Source organism: Crotalus tigris, unplaced genomic scaffold (genome assembly GCF_016545835.1).
Source record: "Crotalus tigris isolate CLP2741 ecotype Arizona unplaced genomic scaffold, ASM1654583v1 scf7180000020463.618913, whole genome shotgun sequence".
Lineage (NCBI taxonomy): Eukaryota > Metazoa > Chordata > Lepidosauria > Squamata > Viperidae > Crotalus > Crotalus tigris.
Genome location: NW_024098031.1, coordinates 158,703 through 177,933, shown reverse-complemented (window position 1 = coordinate 177,933; position 19,231 = coordinate 158,703). Strand labels below are relative to the sequence as shown.

The following is a 19,231-nucleotide window of genomic DNA, read 5'->3' as shown; positions in this document are numbered from 1 at the left end:
GCAGATAAAATAAGAAGGTATGGTACAATCGAAAATATCAGACGAATTGGAAATATGACAGTATATATACAGTATTGTAATGCCATTTTAGCTCCATAGCACGTTTTTAGAGAGGGAGTGCGGTAAGAGAAAATTAGCACCCACATGTAGATTTGGGCAGAAATCAGCTCATTTTCCTTTTCATAGTGTACACAGTACTATCCAATATCATCACTACCATGGATGAATCTAATATAGAGCTCTCTTCAAAAGTGGAATAGAGAGTGGTCATTCTGTGACCTACCTCTTTGTTTGAGAGTCAACCAGCACTGTCCCGGGATTCATACAGTCAAGTAACCCATTAGAATGTCAACCCTACCAACGTAAACAAAAAACTGGACTTCTCTCCAAAATATAAGTTAGTAAATCTCAACAAGGCCATAAAAATCAAAATGCAGACTTTTTTCATGAAGTAGTCACCTGTGGTATCTTCTTGCAAGCCTACATCAAAAGCCAATTTATCCATTGATGTTCGTGATGTGGAGAGACAACACAGATACTAAGAAAAAAAAGAAGCGAATGTGTAATGTTCTGCTATACAATTTTAAATAATATCATTTCTATTTATATTCCACAATTCTATGCAGGGAGCTCACATATAATCACATATAACTAGCTGTAAAATTTTAAAGAAATACACACACACACACACACACACACACACACACACATACACACAGAGATATACAGAGACATAAACACATACTCTGCGTATGCATTTCTACAGCATAAGCATTAACTAAAATTAGACATAAATAGCTGTAAGGCAGCAGTTCTCAACCTATGGGTCGCGACCCCATTTGGGGTCGATCGACCATTTTTCGGGGGTCACCAAAGAAGGCGATCCGCCATTTCCCCCCCTCAGGGGGTGGTGCCGCGCATGCACGCTGCGCATGGGGGCGCTGCCGTGCATGCATGCCGCGTATGGGGGCGCCGCCGTGCATGCACACCGCGCATGGGTGCGCCGCCGCACATGCGCGTCATGCCGCGCCTGCGCAGAACGTTTGTGTGACGGAGGTCGCCGTCACACAAACGTTGAGAACCACTGCTGTAAGGCAAGATACTCTTCCATAAAATGTCTATATTTCTTATCATCACACTTCAACATTCCAAAAATGAAATATTATAAAGAAATAGGGTATTTGGAGCTTGGAAACTTGAAAAATATGGAAACTAGCTACCCAGACTCTACATTTTAGATGGGGTACACAGACAATGAAAATACAGATTCAAGCCAAACAAACCATGCATTTTGGACGCAGTCTAGTCAATATAATATTGAATGAATATTAAACAAATAAAGTATCCAAATAGTGTATAAAGTTGAAATGCAGCCATAATCTAAGCTTAGTGTTGAACTATATTGATCCTGATACATAAAAAAGAAACATACCAATGCTATAAATACTGTGGATAAGGTTATACATACCATGCCACTGTAAGAATGGCGCAGTAATATTGCATGTCCATAGAGGAGAGTTCTATGACCACCACCCTGAGCAGTCTATGTGAATTAAAAGAACAATTAGTAACATGTTGGCTGAGAGAAAAAATAATAATTTGTCCAATGTTTACATTCTCACTGACAATATCAGTAATCAAATCATAGAGCTTTCTCTGCAATGATCCCACTAAATTATAGGTTGGAATGATAATCAGAGCTCCAAAAATGATCATCAGCAATCTCTTCACAGTCCCCAGAGCAGTCTAAACTAGGTGAAGGCAAAAATCCAGCCTTTTTTGGAAATATTACAGCAAATGGGTATTTTTAACCCTGATAGACAGGCTTAATAGCAAATAAAAGCAAGGTTCTCTAAAAACTGAGTGACCTGTTGCAGAATATCTAAAGAGCAAAAAACAAAAAACCAAAACCCTGTTTTTAATTTGTTTTTTAATTTCTATTTCATAGTCTGCAGTTTAATTATCAGTTACATAGGATGCCTGATCAAACACAAAAGCAAGAAATTAAACGCTACCCACTATGTATGCTGTCTTTATAAACTGCCTTGCTTCACATGGTCTCTTAGCAAAGTGCAATATTGAAACAGAATAATTATAACAAGATCTTAAAACCTTATACTATTATCAAAATCAATAATAATAGGCATGTTAATGGCATATCTTATCTAAATGCTCTCTTGAAAAGCTCAGTTTTAAAGTTTTTTTTAAAGATCTTGGCAAGAAACACTAGGTTTAAGTGAAGCTATAACATTGGTAAGAGAAACACGCTTCAACCTATGTTCATCTGGAATCAGAATAATATGAGGCAAAATAATTCATATGTAGGCCAATCTTACTTAAGTGAGAATATACGGCATGATCTTCTAACTCATAACTGATATAAGATTTCTTCTTCTACAACTTTGCGTTCATGTGCAGTTTGTTATATTCACATGTAATGAATATAAAAAACAGCCTTCAAGGTCAGAGGGAAGAATTATTACCAAGGCAATGATCAGCTAAATGAGGCCTAAGCCCAGTCCAAGCAAGTAGTTTACAAAAATTCCTCAGATGGGCCCTCAGCTAATTCACATGAAGAAAAAAGAGAGATGAAGGGAAGTACATTAAGACATGCAGGATTATGTTACTATAACTATTCCAATAAGAGTAGCTTTAGATCTACATGGTGTCTGTTTCTTAGTGTGGTCTACTTTATAGGGCTGACATCACATCTGAGTTAAACATATGACTTGTTGACTTTGATGAATTTAAAATGCATACCTTTAAGGCAAAGTTAGTCTAGAATAAATTGCTTCACTGTTGTTAACATAATTTTTTTTTGCTATGGAAACATATTGTCCAGGGACTTCTCTTAAGTGCAAACAGTCTTGTGAATCCAAAGTGTCTCTACATCAGGGGTGTCAAACTGCCGGCACACAGACCGGATGCATCATTGCAAAACCGTGCCCACCCCATTGCTAGCAATGACAAAAAAGTCATAATACATCGTGACACGTCGTGTGACGTTGCGAGTTTGACACCCCTGCTCTACATCATAGAATAATATATTATTCCGTATTTATTAGGGATGTGTGTTTATAATGTTGTTATAACAGAATCTTGCTGGAATGAACTGAAATAATTGTTTTCAAGCTTACCTTCATCATAAATTTCTGAAACACCATTAAAAAGAGAAAGAAGAAATAATTACACATTACAGTCAGTCTGCGTTTTTATACAATATTAATTGTTTTCCTTATACTGTACCAAAAGTTTGAGAAAATTATCATATTTACATTACTATCATTATGCACAAAGATTATTTTTTTAAAAAAAATTATATCCATATATAACAATTAGGTAAAAAATTAATAGGTATGATACTAAAAAAATACTTTTAAGAGAAAATAATGCATTCATTTATTTATGCAGCTTTGCAGCTCTGCATTAATCTTTTCTAAACAGTTCATAAAAATAAAATATTTTTAATTCTGTACTGTGTAGTATTGATTTCAATGCTTTGGGTGTTCTAAATCACAACAGAGTAAAAATGTCATAACAAAATAGGATACCAATCTTATAAATTAGCTTACTTCAAAATACATTATTACATGACAGTGTTTATAGTTGCCATACTAGCAAGCATGCCTTGTAAGTGTCTGCAACAATCTGTGGTCCACTAAATTGCTTCCCATCACCATTATAAGCCTGGCATTCAACATCCTGTTAACTGGAAGTGATAAATTGATACGTGTTGCTGAATCATAGATTCTACTGGCAGAAAAATAGGATATTGTATCCTAATTATTATTAGTAGAAGTATTACTGTAGTATTTTGATTATCTAATGTCTTATGACACACATATATTTGGATGTGCTAGAGAACAATTACATTTGCCATTACGTTTTAAAATGGCGCTGTTGTAACAAAATGCTGGACTATATATCATTTTTTAATTGGGTCCAGTAGAGCTTTTCTTATGCTGTTATCAATGACTTTTCTACATCTAAAAACTAGTGTATAATTGAATAGATGGGGGTTTCATAGTTGGATCCAATGTGACATTCATATTTATCTATTTATGAAAACTCAAGAAATATATAGTGTCCTTAGATTAGAAAGGGCAACTGGAATTCAAATGCTGAGGCTCGCATGATTTGGAAATGTTTGCCCAATAATTTTGTGACCCTGTCTCCTATATTAAATTAAGTAGATACTTTTCTATTAAAAACCTAAGAAAAAATTGGCAACTATTTTTCTACTTTACATAAGATTGTATTAAAAAAATAGAGGAGAGCGTTTGATTAAATGTTGTGATCTTTGAAAAATCTATTTCTCAAAGTAAAGGCTTTTGGATTATATACTGACTTGTATTGGCAAGAAAAAAATAACTAATAAAGCTTGGCAGCTCTTTGAATTTGAAAGGCAAAATGTTCTTTGGAATGTGTGGGAGTGCACATATAACACCAGTGCAAATATCTTTAACCAAATGCATCTTTTCCCAAGTTGCCCAGGAAAAGATACAGCTGCTTTAAAGAAAGAGGGGGGAAGGGAAAGAGGGAGAGAGAGACAGAGAGAGAGATTGAAGCATTGTACAGCTCTAATAATTAATGATAGACATGCTTCACTCAGAGGTAAGTGGCATTTATCTGCAATTATAGCCCATCAGGCCCCAAACGGTTCATAGATAACACCCAACAAGTCTGACCCAGTTCCACTGTGTTTCCCATTTAGCACAGGCAATCACCCAACTGCATTAACACAGTTAATTCTAGTAATTGCCATGGACTTTCCCCATTTTTTTCAAAGTGCTTTTACAGCAGAACCATATCTGAGGTTCTTTCCCCCTACCACATTTCAGCTGCTGCTTCTGTAAGAACTACAGGTATTGATGGAAATGGTGTTATTCATCTTCTCTCTGTGATGGATGTGCTATTGTTGCTCATGGAGAGTCCAATAGACTTGTATTTTATCAAGAAAAATTGAGTGGTGGCCAAAGGGGATGGATTATATGACGTAATCCATCTAACACTGCTCCAACGCTCTATGATACAGTGGGAGGAAGATAGGTGGGCTTGGAGAAGGAGAAATCAATCTAATCTAATGCAGAACAGACTGTCTGTTTACTAGCCACAGGGATTCCTTGGAGCTTTGTGTGCAGAAAGATATAATGGCTGAGCTATGTCTGAGGGTTTCTTTAATACATCTTTCTCTGCGTGGTACAAAATACACATTTATTGAGCTCAACAACTGCAGAACTGGACCCAAATTTCAATGATTTTTAAAGGATTTTTAGCTCCCCAGTCTTACATGCACAGGTTTGGTAGAAAAATTTTCCTTGGGATTTGACTCAATTGTGAACACTTTTGCAAAAGAATAGTATTTGTCTGTCTTATAATTAGAAGCTATGAAGATGAACTTTGGGAATATTTTAATATGAGACACATTGGTTAAAATATATGTGTAGAGTAAGTACACCTGTATTCTTTCTTCTTCAACCACTAATAATATATTAATACTTGTAGCAATGGATTATGCTAATGCTACCTCATGCTGGCTGAGTTTACCTAACAAGGTAGAGTATGCTTTATTTTTTTAAGCATTATCATGATTCTTGTCTTAAACCATGTTTTTATTTATTTATAAATTTATTTATTTATTTATTTTCTTACTTACTTATTTGTTTATAAATCACACAACAGCTTAACAGATTACATAAACCAAGCCAAGAATTAGATTCTATTAAGATTATTATCTGATCAGAAAAAGAAAAAGAAAACCAATAGAAAGTTGGGGTTCAAGACAGCTTGATCTGCAATTTTTTTCAAAGCAAAAATTAAAGACTGTTATTTTCAATAGAACAAATTGATATTAAAAACAAAGCACCCAAAATTTGCACAAAAGCTGGCAAATATAGATTCAGCACCAAAACAGAATAATAGTATATATCTCTGCTTAGTATAAGTGAGACTTTCTCAGACAAGAAAGAGAGAAACCTAGTGGGAGTTAAATTCTATTTAATCCAACAGCACTTATTACAGCACACATAGGATTACAATGCCACACTGCAGTCTCAATTCCTGCAATTAATGGAACCTACTTTGAAATAAATATCCTTAAAATCCCCTATAAATTTATGGTAAAGTATTTCCTTAATGTATTTTGTGTGATTACCATCAGTTGAATTAACTATTCCATTTGTTTCATATATTATGAAAAGCATAAGTTGAATTTACTGCATGAAACTTTTTAGAGTCAATGTCAATAAATATAACTAATCACTCTGGTTCATATCCTGACAGAAATCTGTACATGAGCTTCCTGTCTGTCTGTCTAACTAATCACTAGGTCAGATTGTAAAATACTGCATAAATATTGGTCTTAGGATAAACTGTCCTTAAAGAAACAAACTTTAGTTAAACGCCTACTGCATATAGTATTAAGTTACGGTGAATATTTGTTGATTGATTGGTTCAAGAAAATTAAATAAAGCAAACATAGATCTATCAGTGCTTTATTTTATTCAGTCCCTTACATATTCCACCAAAATTGTGAATGACAGTAGTGAAGTTTGAAATTAATACAAACATGATATAAAAATACTTTAAAAGGATTTAAGATTTCAGGACCAAAGGAACTGCATTCTAGAGTTCAGAAAGAACTACGTGATATTCTGGATTTTTAAAAAATCCCTTCATGTCAGTGTTGATCCCTGGCAACTGCCTGGACAAATCCTGTGGTTTTCTTGGGAAAGTTTTTAGAAGTAGTTTGCCATTGCCACCTTAGAAACAAAGCTGACATTGATTTTGTGTGTAAAGTCGGAATGGAAATCACATTCCTAGCCCAATGCCTTAACCACTACATCAAACTTGCTCTTCTATTCTGGCTAAAGCCTTATGTATTATCTTTGTGAAATCCTGAAAAAATGGTGAAGTGCAAGTGACTGGAAGAGACTAAACACTGTCTTTGACTTCAGAAAGGAGAAAAAGCATGATCCACCAAACTACAAAACAATCCATCTGAATGATATGTAGGAAGATTCTAGCACAGATCATAAGCAGAATGTTTTCAAGCATATAATCAAGAACAAATCCCAGAAGGCTATTTTTATTGAATAACTTATTTAATACAATATGGGAATACTGTGAATATAATATAGCTTACAAACATTTAAAAGACAAAGTGAAGCTGTCACGGTTCCGATACATGAAACTCTTCAAAAGAACTTTGAGGTATTGTTTTCCTTAAAAAGTCTTTTATTCGAGAAGCAGAGTATCGGCACTACATAGCTGAACCCAAAAACTTAATTCCCTTCCCCCTGATACAAAGTAACAAAGTGCAATTCCCACCCCCAATAAACTGTCATAAATCACATTCCCCATAACAGCATTATGTTATGGCTAGCTGAGCTTACATTCCAACCCCCCCCCCTTGCTGCACCTGATTTCTAAAGCAAGAAAAGCATTGTAAAGGAATAGAAAAAATGGCTACATTTTCCTCTGCTGTCAAAGCAGGAACATCCAATGTTAGCAGCATTGACAGAAACAGATTCAGTGAAGAATATTGAAAACCATTGGAAAGCAAAATACTAAGCTATATGAGAACTTGAATGTGCTTGGTATAGGTTATTAGGTATCTGAACAGTAAAGGAGGACACTGACATTTGGAAAGGAGGACAAGGGCCTGTTTAATATTTGTATTCACATTAATTGGAGAAAAGAGAATTACAATACCAAGAAGCTTCTTCAGCTCTGGCTGAATGGTGGGGAATGGAAGAATTATATTCCTTACAGACAACCGGTCATTTGCATTCTTTTCTTCTTTTCTTTATTTTTCTTTCTCTCTCTCTCTCTCTCTCTCTCTCTCTCTCTCTCTCTCTCTCTCTCTCTTTCTTTCTTTCTTTCTTACCAGCTGTCTGCAAGGAATATAAATCCTTCCATTTTCCCACCATTCAGTCAGAGCTGAAGAAACTTCTTGGTTGAGAAGCAAAACATCTTCAAAGAAAAACAAGAAAGTCCAGTTGCCTCTTGAAAAAGCACCTTTGGGACAACCATGACCTGATGACTGAAAATACTCCTTTTGTCAGACATCTGGTAACCTTCGTTTGGCATGTTTAACCTTAAGAAAAAATCAGTGAGAGGGGATCTGAAAGAAATTCTCATAAAAGTTATATTCTCTCTTACTCCAAAGTACAGGTTAAATAATAATGGATTATAAGGAAAGGCACATTTCAATCAAAAACTTCCTGTTCTTCTAACAGTCAGAACAATTCAACAATGGAGTCAGTTAACCAGAGAAGTGATGTGCTCCTTTTCATTGGGTGCATTTTCAAGTAAAATGGGGATTTACAGCTGCTGCAATCCAAAGCAGGAAAGGTGCTTCAAATTCAGGGTTGGCATGATCACTGTAAACCTTTCCAGGGTACATCTGTGACTCCAGGGAAATATATAGTAAGGCATTTGACAAAGTAGACTACAACCTACTTCGTGATAAGCTAGAAAAATATGGAATAGACAACATCACCACCAGATGGAATTGTAGCTGGCTGACAACCCATACTCAACAACCAGTCCTCAATGGTACTATATCCGCATGAAAAGAAGTAAGCAATGGGGTACCACAAGGTTCTGTCTTAGGCCCAGTATGCTTCAATATCTTCATCAATGACTTAGATGAGGGAATAGAAGGGGAACTTGTTAAATTTGCAGATGACACTAAACTGGCAGGAATAGCCAGCACTCCAGAAGACAAGCTCAGGATCCAAAAAGATCTTGATAAACTTGAACAATAGGCCCTATCCAACAAAATGAATTTTAATGTGGAGAAAAGCAAAGTTTTACATTTAGGCAGGAAAAATCAAAGGTACAAGTATAGATTGGGCAAGACCTGACTTTAAAATAGTAACTGTGAGAGGGACCTTGGAGTCCTAGTGAACAATCACTTGACTATGAGCCAGCAGTGTGCAGCAGTAGCCGCCCAAAAAAGCTAATACAATCCTGGGTAGTATAAACAGAGGCATAGAATCAAGATCACGCGAATTATTAGTTGTTGTTGTTGTTAATTGAGAAGTCGTGTCTGACCCATCGCGACCCATGGACAACGTTCCTCCAGGTCTTCCTGTCCTCTACCATCTTCTGGAATCCATTTAAGTTCACATCTACTACTTCAGTGACTCCATCCAGCCACCTCATTCTCTGTCGTCCCTTTCTTCTATTGCCCTCAATCTTTCCCAGCATTAGGCCCTTCTCCAGTGAGTCCTTTCTTCTCATTAGATGGCCAAAGTAGAATTATTAGTACAGCTTTATAAAACCCTTGTAAGACCACACCTGGAATACTGTAGCCAACTTTGGTCACCATACCACAAAAAAGATGTTGAGACTTTGGAAAAAGTTGAGAGAATAGCCAACTAAGATGTTCAAAGGTCTGGAGACTAAAACATATAATGAACAGCTGCAGGACTTGGGTTTGGCTATCTAAAGAAAAGAAGTAATAGGTTTTCCAGTATTTGAGGGGCTGCCACAAAGAAGAGGGGGTCAAATTATTTTCCAAAGCACCAGAAGGCAGGACAAGAAACAATGATGAAAATTAATCAAAGAGAAAAGCAACCTGGAATTAAGGAGAAACTTCCTAACGGTGAGGACAATTAACCAGTGGAACAGCTTGCCTTCATAAATTGTGGGTGCCCCATCACTGGAGATTTTTAAGAAGAGGCTAGACAGTCACTTATCTGAAATGGTATATATTCTCCTGCTTGTGTAGGGGACTGGACTAGAAGACCTCCAATTCTATTCTATTCTATTCTATTCTATTCTATTCTATTCTATTCTATTCTATTCTATTCTATTCTATTCTATTCTATTCTATTCTAATTTCAGGTAAGGAAGCCTAGACTTCCATGTGCAACTACCATATGGGCTCAGGTGAAAATGCAGCTTTTAAAAAAATTGCTGTCACATATAGCAAATGCTCCCATTCTGGGTCTGAAACACCATCTGGCTTTAGATCAAAATAGTTCCAGAGTCCTAAAGCAAAAGCTGGGTGGTTATTTTTTGGGGTCCTTTAATTTCGATTCCTATATTGAGCAAGGAATTGGCTCTTCCAACACTTTATTCTATTATTCTATTCTTATTTCAAGACAAAGTAAAGTTAAAGTAAACAGACCCACAATAAGTATCTGAATAATATTTTTAGTCAATAAGTTTGGTGACATTTCTAATAAAGATTTGTATATAGCTCTTTCATACATTCCAGTGAAAAGGTAATACAGGAATGCAATCATAAAAACACACACAACTGTAACTCATTGTAATGTAGACTTCCCAGGCAAAATGTTTCATCCACACAATTAGTAAATAAAAATTAAAACTATGTAGACATGCAGACTTGGATATTTCAAGCAGATTTACCTAGTAGTTTTGAAAAATGCCAGCTGTTGAATGTACATAATAGAAATTATATGTTTTCTTTTTTCTTGTATATCTATAATTCTAAATATGTTCTTTAACTTTGATAATATATGAACATAAAAAACATGGATAATATATTTTCAAAGATTTCCAAAGCAAAAGTTACAGATTTTTTTTATATTTTAAAATGAATGCACATACTGAATTCTTATAGGTTTTTTAATGTCTTAAAATAAGTATGCATTTAGATTCAAAATTAAAAGAAATCTGGAACCTTCTATGTATATTGTGTACACTCTCTGGCAAATTGTCATTACCTTGAACCATTCCATGTGTTCTGAATTTGGTGAATAAAGCAAATCTTCAATATCATATATGAACGTTTATGATATCACATGCATTATTTCATTATGGTATACATTTAATAAGAGATATTATACAGACTATACATTTAGAAGATGTACTTATAAAGTTCAAAACTCTGAGTGTAATTCCTTAATTGCAAGAATAATATTCTGTATTATTTACTAGGATAAGAAACATTTATGAATGCACCATACTAACTAGCATTGTAAAAGTTTCCCCCCCACACACAAAAAAAGTCTGTTTTGAGCTTAGCAAAACAATCTTGTGATACATACAGGATTCAGAATAATGCGGAAATTTGACTTTGTAATAAACCAGGATTATACTGCATCAAAAGAGTCAGAAATACATACCCATTTTTCCACATCAACTAGCTGTAGAAAGAAAAAATGAATATTGTTACTACAATTATATTTTGTAATATAGTGCTCACAATTTGATATAACGATCTTTGTTAACAATTATTTTAATACTTTCTTAAAAATCTAATATTTTCAAAACATTGTAATAATAAATATATATTCTGAAGACAACTTTAACAAAGATTATATTGAAATATAAAACTTATCCTACCTTCAATTTCAGTGATATGGGCATAATACAAAGGGAAAAAATGTAAAATGAAAGAGAAGCAAACATAAATGTTAAGTTTTAACATATTTAAAATGAAATGGATATTATGATGTATTTATTAATTAATTCTTCAGAAAAAATACTTTTCATGCAATGTCCAATAACTTCATGGCTTAACATTTTACCACTTGTAGATGGATGCAGTAACAATATAGAATGGAACATTTTGAATGCTGTATGTTCTATGTAAAATAGAGATCCCCAACCTTTTGGCACCAGGGACCGTTTCCATGAAGAGAGGTTTTTTCATGGACCGGAAGGGGATGGTTTTGTGTGCTGCCTGCATCCCGCAGATGGAGTTTTGCTTGTTTGTGCAGACCAGTTGCTGGCATGCCGCTGCCCAGTACCGGTCCACAGACTGGGGGTTGGGGACCCCTGATGTAAAATATTAAACTCTCCTGGCAGTCATAAAAAATGCCATGGTATTTTAACTATTTTCATTCCTTGCCATTTTTCAAGCAGTTAAGAATATATGCATTCAAAGAAAATGAGAACTCAAATTTCTAGAAGCTACAATAATACATCCTTACATTTCCTTAGATGAGAAGCACACACACAGACATGGGCATAAACAGAGCGTTCAAGGTGCTGCTCTTCCTTTCTCCCACTGTTACCACTTCAGATCCCATACTTCTTCTTCTTGTGCCATATCCGTTATCGGACGTTGGCAATCATGTTGGCGATCCTGTTTTTATCAGCAGCCACACGAAAAAGTGCTGCTGAGTTTTGTCCAAACCAATCCCTTAGATTTTGAAGCCACGATGTTCTTCTTTTGCCTGGACCTCGTTTGTGTTCAATCTTTCCCTGGAGGATTAAATGGAGTATGCTGTATTTTTCTGGGTGTCGCATCACATGTCCGAAATATTCTAATTTTCATTTTTTAATTGTTTTGATGATTTCCCTTGGCTTTCCCAGGCGGCTTATCACCTCATTTCTGATCCTGTCAACCCAGCTTATATGTAACATCCGTCTGTAAATCCACATTTCAAATGCTTCTAGTCTCTTCAGGTGGCCTTCTGTCAGAGATCAACTCTCTACTCCACAGAGCAGGATAGAAAAAATATAGCATCTGACAAGCCTGATTTTCAGTCTTAGGCTTATGTCGTGACTGCAGAAGACCTTTTTCATTTTGAAAAATGCTGTTTGGGCTTTTTCTATCCTTGTCTTTACTTCAATGGTCATGTCCCAGCTTTCATGTAAATTGGAACCGAGGTGCGTGATCTTTTCAACTTTTTCTAGTGGTATTCCTTCTGAATTTATTGGTGGTAAATTAACGGGTTGTTTGCTGATGACCATGATCTTGGTTTCTGAGGTGTTAAGCTTCAAGCCGTATTTTTCAGATATTTCTGTAACTCTGTTGATGAGGAGCTGAAGGTCTTCATGTTTACTGGCAAGCAGAACTGTATCGTCAGCATATTGTTGATCCAAACACCATTTACTTTGATGCCAGCGTCGATGTTCTCCAGTGCCTCGTTGAAGATTGACTCAGAGTAGATATTGAACAACAGTGGAGATAGAATACATCCCTGTCTGACTCGTCTTCTTATTTCTGCATCAGCTGAGTATTTTTGGCCTATTCTCACATTTGCTACCTGATGCCAATACAGAATCTTTATTATTGGGATGTCTTTGTCATCTAGTCCTCCTTGTTTCAGGTTTTCTAATAATTTGCTGCAATCTCCTTTCACAAAATAATTTAGATGTTATTGTGAGTTTCACAAACTGAAATTGATTGCATGGAAGATCTGGAGCTTCCATTGACAATGAAGTCTTTGAGTAGAAATCTCTAGGTACAGTCTAGGGAAAAAAAACCTGCATTTGTTCAGAATCATAGATTTGAAATAGTTTTTAGAACAAGAGGAAGGAATTATGACTCTGTGACTGAGCATACACAGATGGTCCCTAGCAACTTCAATTAAAATAGGTATCAAATGGTGGAAGATGATGATGATAGGATATTGATAACATTAAAGGAAGACCTGGAGGAATGTTGTCCATGGGGTCGCAATGGGTTGGACATGACTTCGCAATTAACAACAACAAATACAATTAATCTAACTATATAAGGTTGCTCTTATATATTATTTCCTACAGTTAATGAAACTGAACTGTCTCCTTTCATAATTATTTTTTTCTCTATAAATTATCATAGTATCCAGGAAAGCATACCTCTAATAGGACTTATTTGTGATTATTTGAAAAAACATAAATTAATATATATTATATTTGTCAACAAGGCAAATAGAACAGTCAGGGCCAGGAGAAGTGTACATTGATACGGCTACTAATTTGAACCTTTTTTGGTTGTAATAGCTATGCCAGTAAAACAAGTGCAAACTGGGAAGAAACTAGAAACCTATCTATTACACTAACAATGCTTTAAAGAAAGGAATGCAAGGACACGTCTCAACAAGAAATTGGTCAAAGACACTTCTGGAAAAATATACTGACTTCTGTAACAGAGATCAGAAGACAACTGTCAGGCCCCAAGAACCAAGAAAGACACATAGAATTACTTTACTGTTCCTCACCTATGGACAGAAATCTTACCAAACTAAAGTAACTGTTTGCATCACTATAGATATACTCTGAGAATTGCTAGGGAGTAGCCTTCTCAACTCTTTCTCCCAACCAAACTATCCACTGTCTCAACTATCTAAGCTCCACTGTCTCGTTGCCCTCTGGAATGCAACCATTCCATTCTGGGAATCCAGACTATCTTCCACCAACACAATTGAATAAGAAGTTATTTCTCCTACTTGATAGCAAGCAAAACATGCCAAATTTCTTTTTTTTTTGTAAAAAATTGTTTTATTTTCAATTTTTCATTATATTCATAAAGAGTACTTCAGATAAAGAATAAAATAAGTTTATACACACAACTTTTGGTATTGCTCACCCATTTCCCCCCAAACTGCATCCACCCTCTAACCTCTTCTCTCACTTCCCTCTTTCCCTCTTCTTCCTCACTCTCCCCCTCTCCTCCTTCTCCTCAACCTTCCCACTTACTTCTCCCCTTCCTCCTATCTTCTCACTCCGGATGCAGTCCAGGGGAAATGCCCAAGCAATTCCTCTCTCCAAATTGAAACATCAGTATTATATACAATAAAACTATTTCTACTTATCTGAGCTATTTAACCTCCAACCCATCCTCCCTCCCACCCTCCCCACCCTCCCCCCCAACTTCCCAGAGCCAAGTACAGGGTTATACAAACATATTAAACATAATCTATTTAAGTTTACTAATTATACAATAACCAAAATCATACTAACCCTTAATTCTCTTCAAACTTTAACATCATAATTTTATAAACAAATCCATTACCATAAATGCCGGCGTATAAGGCGACTTCCGCGAGTGCTGAAATCAGCGCCAAAGATGGGGGTCGTCTTATACGCCGAGTCGTCTTATACGCCGGAAACATTGGTAGTTTCCGGCGTATAAGACGACGTTCTAGGAATGCGGCCCGGCTATAAAGACGGGGGTCATCTTATACGCCGGGTCGCCTTGTACGCCGGCATTTATGGTACTTATAAAATAAATGAAACTTTGTAGTACCATATTTCTTCTGAACATATTCTATCCATCTTCTCCATACAATAACATATCTCTCTTGTGAATGATCCTTTAAATAAGCAGAAATTTTAGCCATTTCTGCTAAATTAGAAACCTTAAATACCCATCCTTCCAAAGAAGGCAGAGAGTCTTTCTTCCAATATTGACCCACCAATAATCTTGCTGCTGTTATTAAATTCAACATTAAAATAGTTTCTTTAGCATCAAAATCCACAAAAATACCCAAAAGAAATAATTGGGGAGTAAACTTAATCTTCCTTTTAAAAACCTTTTGAATGTTCCACCACATCATAATCCAAAAGGCTTTAATATTTTTACAGGTCCACCAAACATGAAAATAAGTTGCATCCAAGCAACCACATCTCCAACATTTAGGTTACAGGTTCGGGTACATACAAGACAACTGTTTAGGATCCAGATGCCATCTATAAAACATTTTATAAAAATTTTCCCTCAAATTTTGAGCCTGCGTAAATTTAACATTTCTAATCCAAATTAACTCCCATAAATCCAATGAAATCGGTTCCTGAATATTCTGGGCCCATTTAATCATACAATCTTTTACTAACTCTGTTTCCGAATCCAATTTTATTAACTCATTGTAAATTCTTTTAATATGAGCATATTTCTGATCTTTAATCTGAATTACCAAATTTTCATCTGCTAAAGTGATTCCGACTTTCTTATCTAAGGTCCACCTCTCCACTATTTGCAAATATTGAAACCATGATTGTAAAATATTTTCTTGCCTTAACAAATCTGAAGACTTTAGTTGCCAATCAGTACCCGACCAAATAAGTAATTCTTTATACGAAATATTATCAAAATTCACCCCCTTAGAAACCCCCTGAATTGCTTGTCCAGGAATCCCCCAAATAGGTATTTTATAATTTAACTTATAATTATACTTCTTCCAGACTCGAAGTAAAGCATTTCTTAAAATGTGTGACTTAAAAACCAGATCTACTTTCTTATCAGAAATTAAATATGCATGCCAACCATATAATAAATCCCAACCTTCAAGAGCAAGAATGTTTTTATTTGTTAAATTAAGCCAATCACTTACTAAAGTTAAAGTGGCCGCATCATAATATAATTTCAAATTAGGTGCTTTAAGTCCACTCTTTCTCGAGTGTCTTGTAAAATCTTAAACTTTACCCTTGATTTCTTCCCACCCCAGATAAATTTATTGATACCCTTCTGCCACTCATCCAAATTAGCATCCTTTTTTAAAATAGGTATCATCTGAAACAAAAAAAGAAACTTTGGTAGAACATTCATCTTTACTACTGAAATTCTCCCCAGTAACGATAGTTGTAATTTTTGCCAATCATTTAAATCTTTTTGTACTTTTACCCATAAGTGTTCATAATTATTTTTATACAATTTTCCATTAGATGTTGTGATATATACTCCTAAATACTTAACCTTATTAACTACTTCATAACCTGTTGCTTCAGCTATAATATCTTTTCCCTTCATAGATATATTTTTCAATAATATTTTAGTTTTATTCTTATTCACCTTAAAACCAGAGACCTGTCCATACTGTGCTAAAATTTCAACCAAGTCTCTGACCGAATTTGTTGGGTGGGATAACATCACAACCAAATCATCAGCAAAAGCTCTCAGCCTATAATCAATCTTACTTATTTTTATTCCTTTTAATCTAGATGAATCTCGAATTTTAATAAATAAAATCTCCATTGTTAATACAAATAGCAAGGGGGATAAGGGACAACCCTGTCTCGTACCTTTTTCTATTTTAAATACATCTGTTAACCCCCCATTAATTATAATTTGTGCCGATTGTTGCTGATATATGGCCTTGAGAGCACACAAAAATTTGTCTCCAAAGTTCATTTCCTCTACGACTTTCAATAAAAATTTCCAGTCTAATTGATCAAAAGCTTTCTCAGCATCTATAAATATTAAAGCAGCAGGGATTTGGTTGTTCTTATCCAAATACTCTATTAAATTAACAATTTGTCTTACATCATTTTTCATATATCTTCCCATTATAAATCCAGATTGGTCAGTATGAATCAATTGTTTCAAAACGTGCATTAATTTATTTGCCAGTATCTTTGCAAAAATCTTATAATCTGTATTTAAAAGAGATATAGGCCTATAATTTCTAGGTTGGGACAGATCCTGGTCTTCCTTTGGAATCAATGATATAAAGGCCCTTCTCCAAGATGGAGGTAGCTCTACTCCCTACAAAATGTCATTGAAAAGTTCCTTTAATGGTTCTATCATTTCTTCAGATAGCATTTTATAATAAATTGCTGTTAGTCCATCAGTACCTGGAGTCTTGCCAACCTTCAATTGTTTAATTGCAGAAATAATCTCTTCAGAAGTAATTAAACCATTAATCCCATCACGTTGGTTAATCGTAAGTCTAGGAAAATGTGCTTCCTGTAAATATTTTTCTATGTCTGAAATTTGTATAGTTTCACTAGCATATAACTTTGAATAAAAATCTAAAAAAGTCTTTTTAATCAAATTTTGTTGATACACTTCTTTACCTTTATAAATTATTTTATCTATAGTCCTTGATTTCTGTTTCTTGCATAATTGATAAGCCAACCATCTACCAGGTTTATTTGCATTACAAAATGTATTATGTTTCATATACCTCAAATTAGTTGCCATCTGATCCGCTATTAACATATTAAATTGCTCCTTAAGCAGAGTTATAGAAACCTTTAAGATTATCCATTGGGTTTGATATTAAAATCTTTTCCTTACATTTAATCTCATCTTCCAACTCTTTACGTTTCTGAATCTGTTTACGTCTATAAGCGTTATTCATAGAAATCAAAATCCCTCTCATATATGCTTTACTAGAATCCCATACCATTGGCATCGAGGTACCCTTATTCATGTTCCAAGCAAAAAATTTAAGTAACCTCTACATCTCTGTATATTCTCTTCATATCTAAATAAATTCTCGTTCAACCTCCAAGACCTTCTGGTCTCTTCTTCCAGCAAAATTTCCAACCATACAGGACTATGATCTGAAAATATTCTAGGAAATATCTTGATATTCTTCACCCTAGAAATCATTAGTAACTAAAAAAAAGTCAATTCTAGAATAAGATTGGTGCCTATCTGAGAAAAAGGTAAAATCTTTTTCCTCAATGTTCCGTTCTCTCCAAATGTCTCTAAGTTCCAAATCATCCTTTAAATCAAAAAAAGCTTTAGGAAGTCTTGCATGATTAAAAACTTTAGAAGAACCCTTCTTATCTTTACTTGAATCTAAAACACCATTCCAATCTCCTATCATAATAACTGACTTGTAATCCAAAGAAATTAATTTCTGGTGAATCATCTTGTAGAAATATTTTTGTTGTTGATTGGGAACATATAATCCAACAAGAAGAGTTCTCTTATCATTTATTAATAAATCAATAATGACATATCTGCCTTGTGAATCAAAATCAATTAATTTTGGTAAAAGCTCCTTTCTCACATAAATAACTACACCTCCTTTTTTCTGCAAAGCAGGAGCTATAAAGTGTACCCCCAGCCGGGGGTTAAACAAGTATTTTTGATCTTTAGAAATAATATGAGTCTCTTGTAAACAAATAATATCATTTCTGTGTTGTTTCAAATAATGAAAGAAATTCTTTCTTTTCTGTGGTGAATTAAGGCCGTTAACATTCCAGGTTAGAAGCTTTGCCATTCTTGGCAGGTTGAAGCCTTTGGAACAAAACCTCTAAATTTGCAGTCGATGACCTCTTTGGCCTTGCTCCTCCCACTGGCTCCGAAGTAGACTGTGGGTGAAACTCCATCATCTACCTTTTGTTGTTGTTGCTGTTGTTGTTCTCTTTCTCTACGTTTATGAGCAGTGTAATTCTCTGTTCCCTTGGGTCTTCCCTTGTTTGGAAACTCTGTTGCATAGGTTCAACCAATAATTTTTCTCCCAAAAGTGGCATTAGACCTACAGCCAACTGTGCTTCTGCCTTGCTCTCATCCTTTTTTGATCTTGGAGATGGTGGTAGACCTCCTTTTAAAACAGTAACATAGAAATCTCTTGCTTTTGAAATTGTATTAAGACGATATCGTGTGCCAACATAGGTCACCACTATCCCCACAGGTATATCCCAGCTAAATTGAATTTGTCGTTTCTTAAGTTCTTCAGCGAAAAAAGCAAAGTCTTTTCTTTTTCTAAGGATTTTTGAAGGTATTTCCTTTAAAATTATCACATCTTGAGCTGCAATCTGAAATATTTGCTTATAGAAAGCCTGTATAATTTCATTACGA

At 35.0% G+C, this 19,231-nt stretch overlaps 1 protein-coding gene across 13 annotated transcripts in view; it reads right to left on the bottom strand.

Moving 5' to 3' along the window:
• Positions 1 to 19,231, bottom strand: part of RYR2 (ryanodine receptor 2) — a 302,536-nt gene that overhangs the window by 205,380 nt on the left and 77,925 nt on the right. For all 13 annotated transcript variants that reach the window (XM_039366919.1, XM_039366921.1, XM_039366922.1 and 10 more), the window contains exons 4-7: positions 11,106 to 11,126; positions 3,138 to 3,152; positions 1,469 to 1,543; positions 460 to 538 (exon numbers count right to left, since the gene is read on the bottom strand). In XM_039366919.1, coding sequence (XP_039222853.1) covers positions 460 to 538; positions 1,469 to 1,543; positions 3,138 to 3,152; positions 11,106 to 11,126 — 190 coding nt within the window. The remainder of the gene's footprint in view (positions 1 to 459; positions 539 to 1,468; positions 1,544 to 3,137; positions 3,153 to 11,105; positions 11,127 to 19,231) is intronic.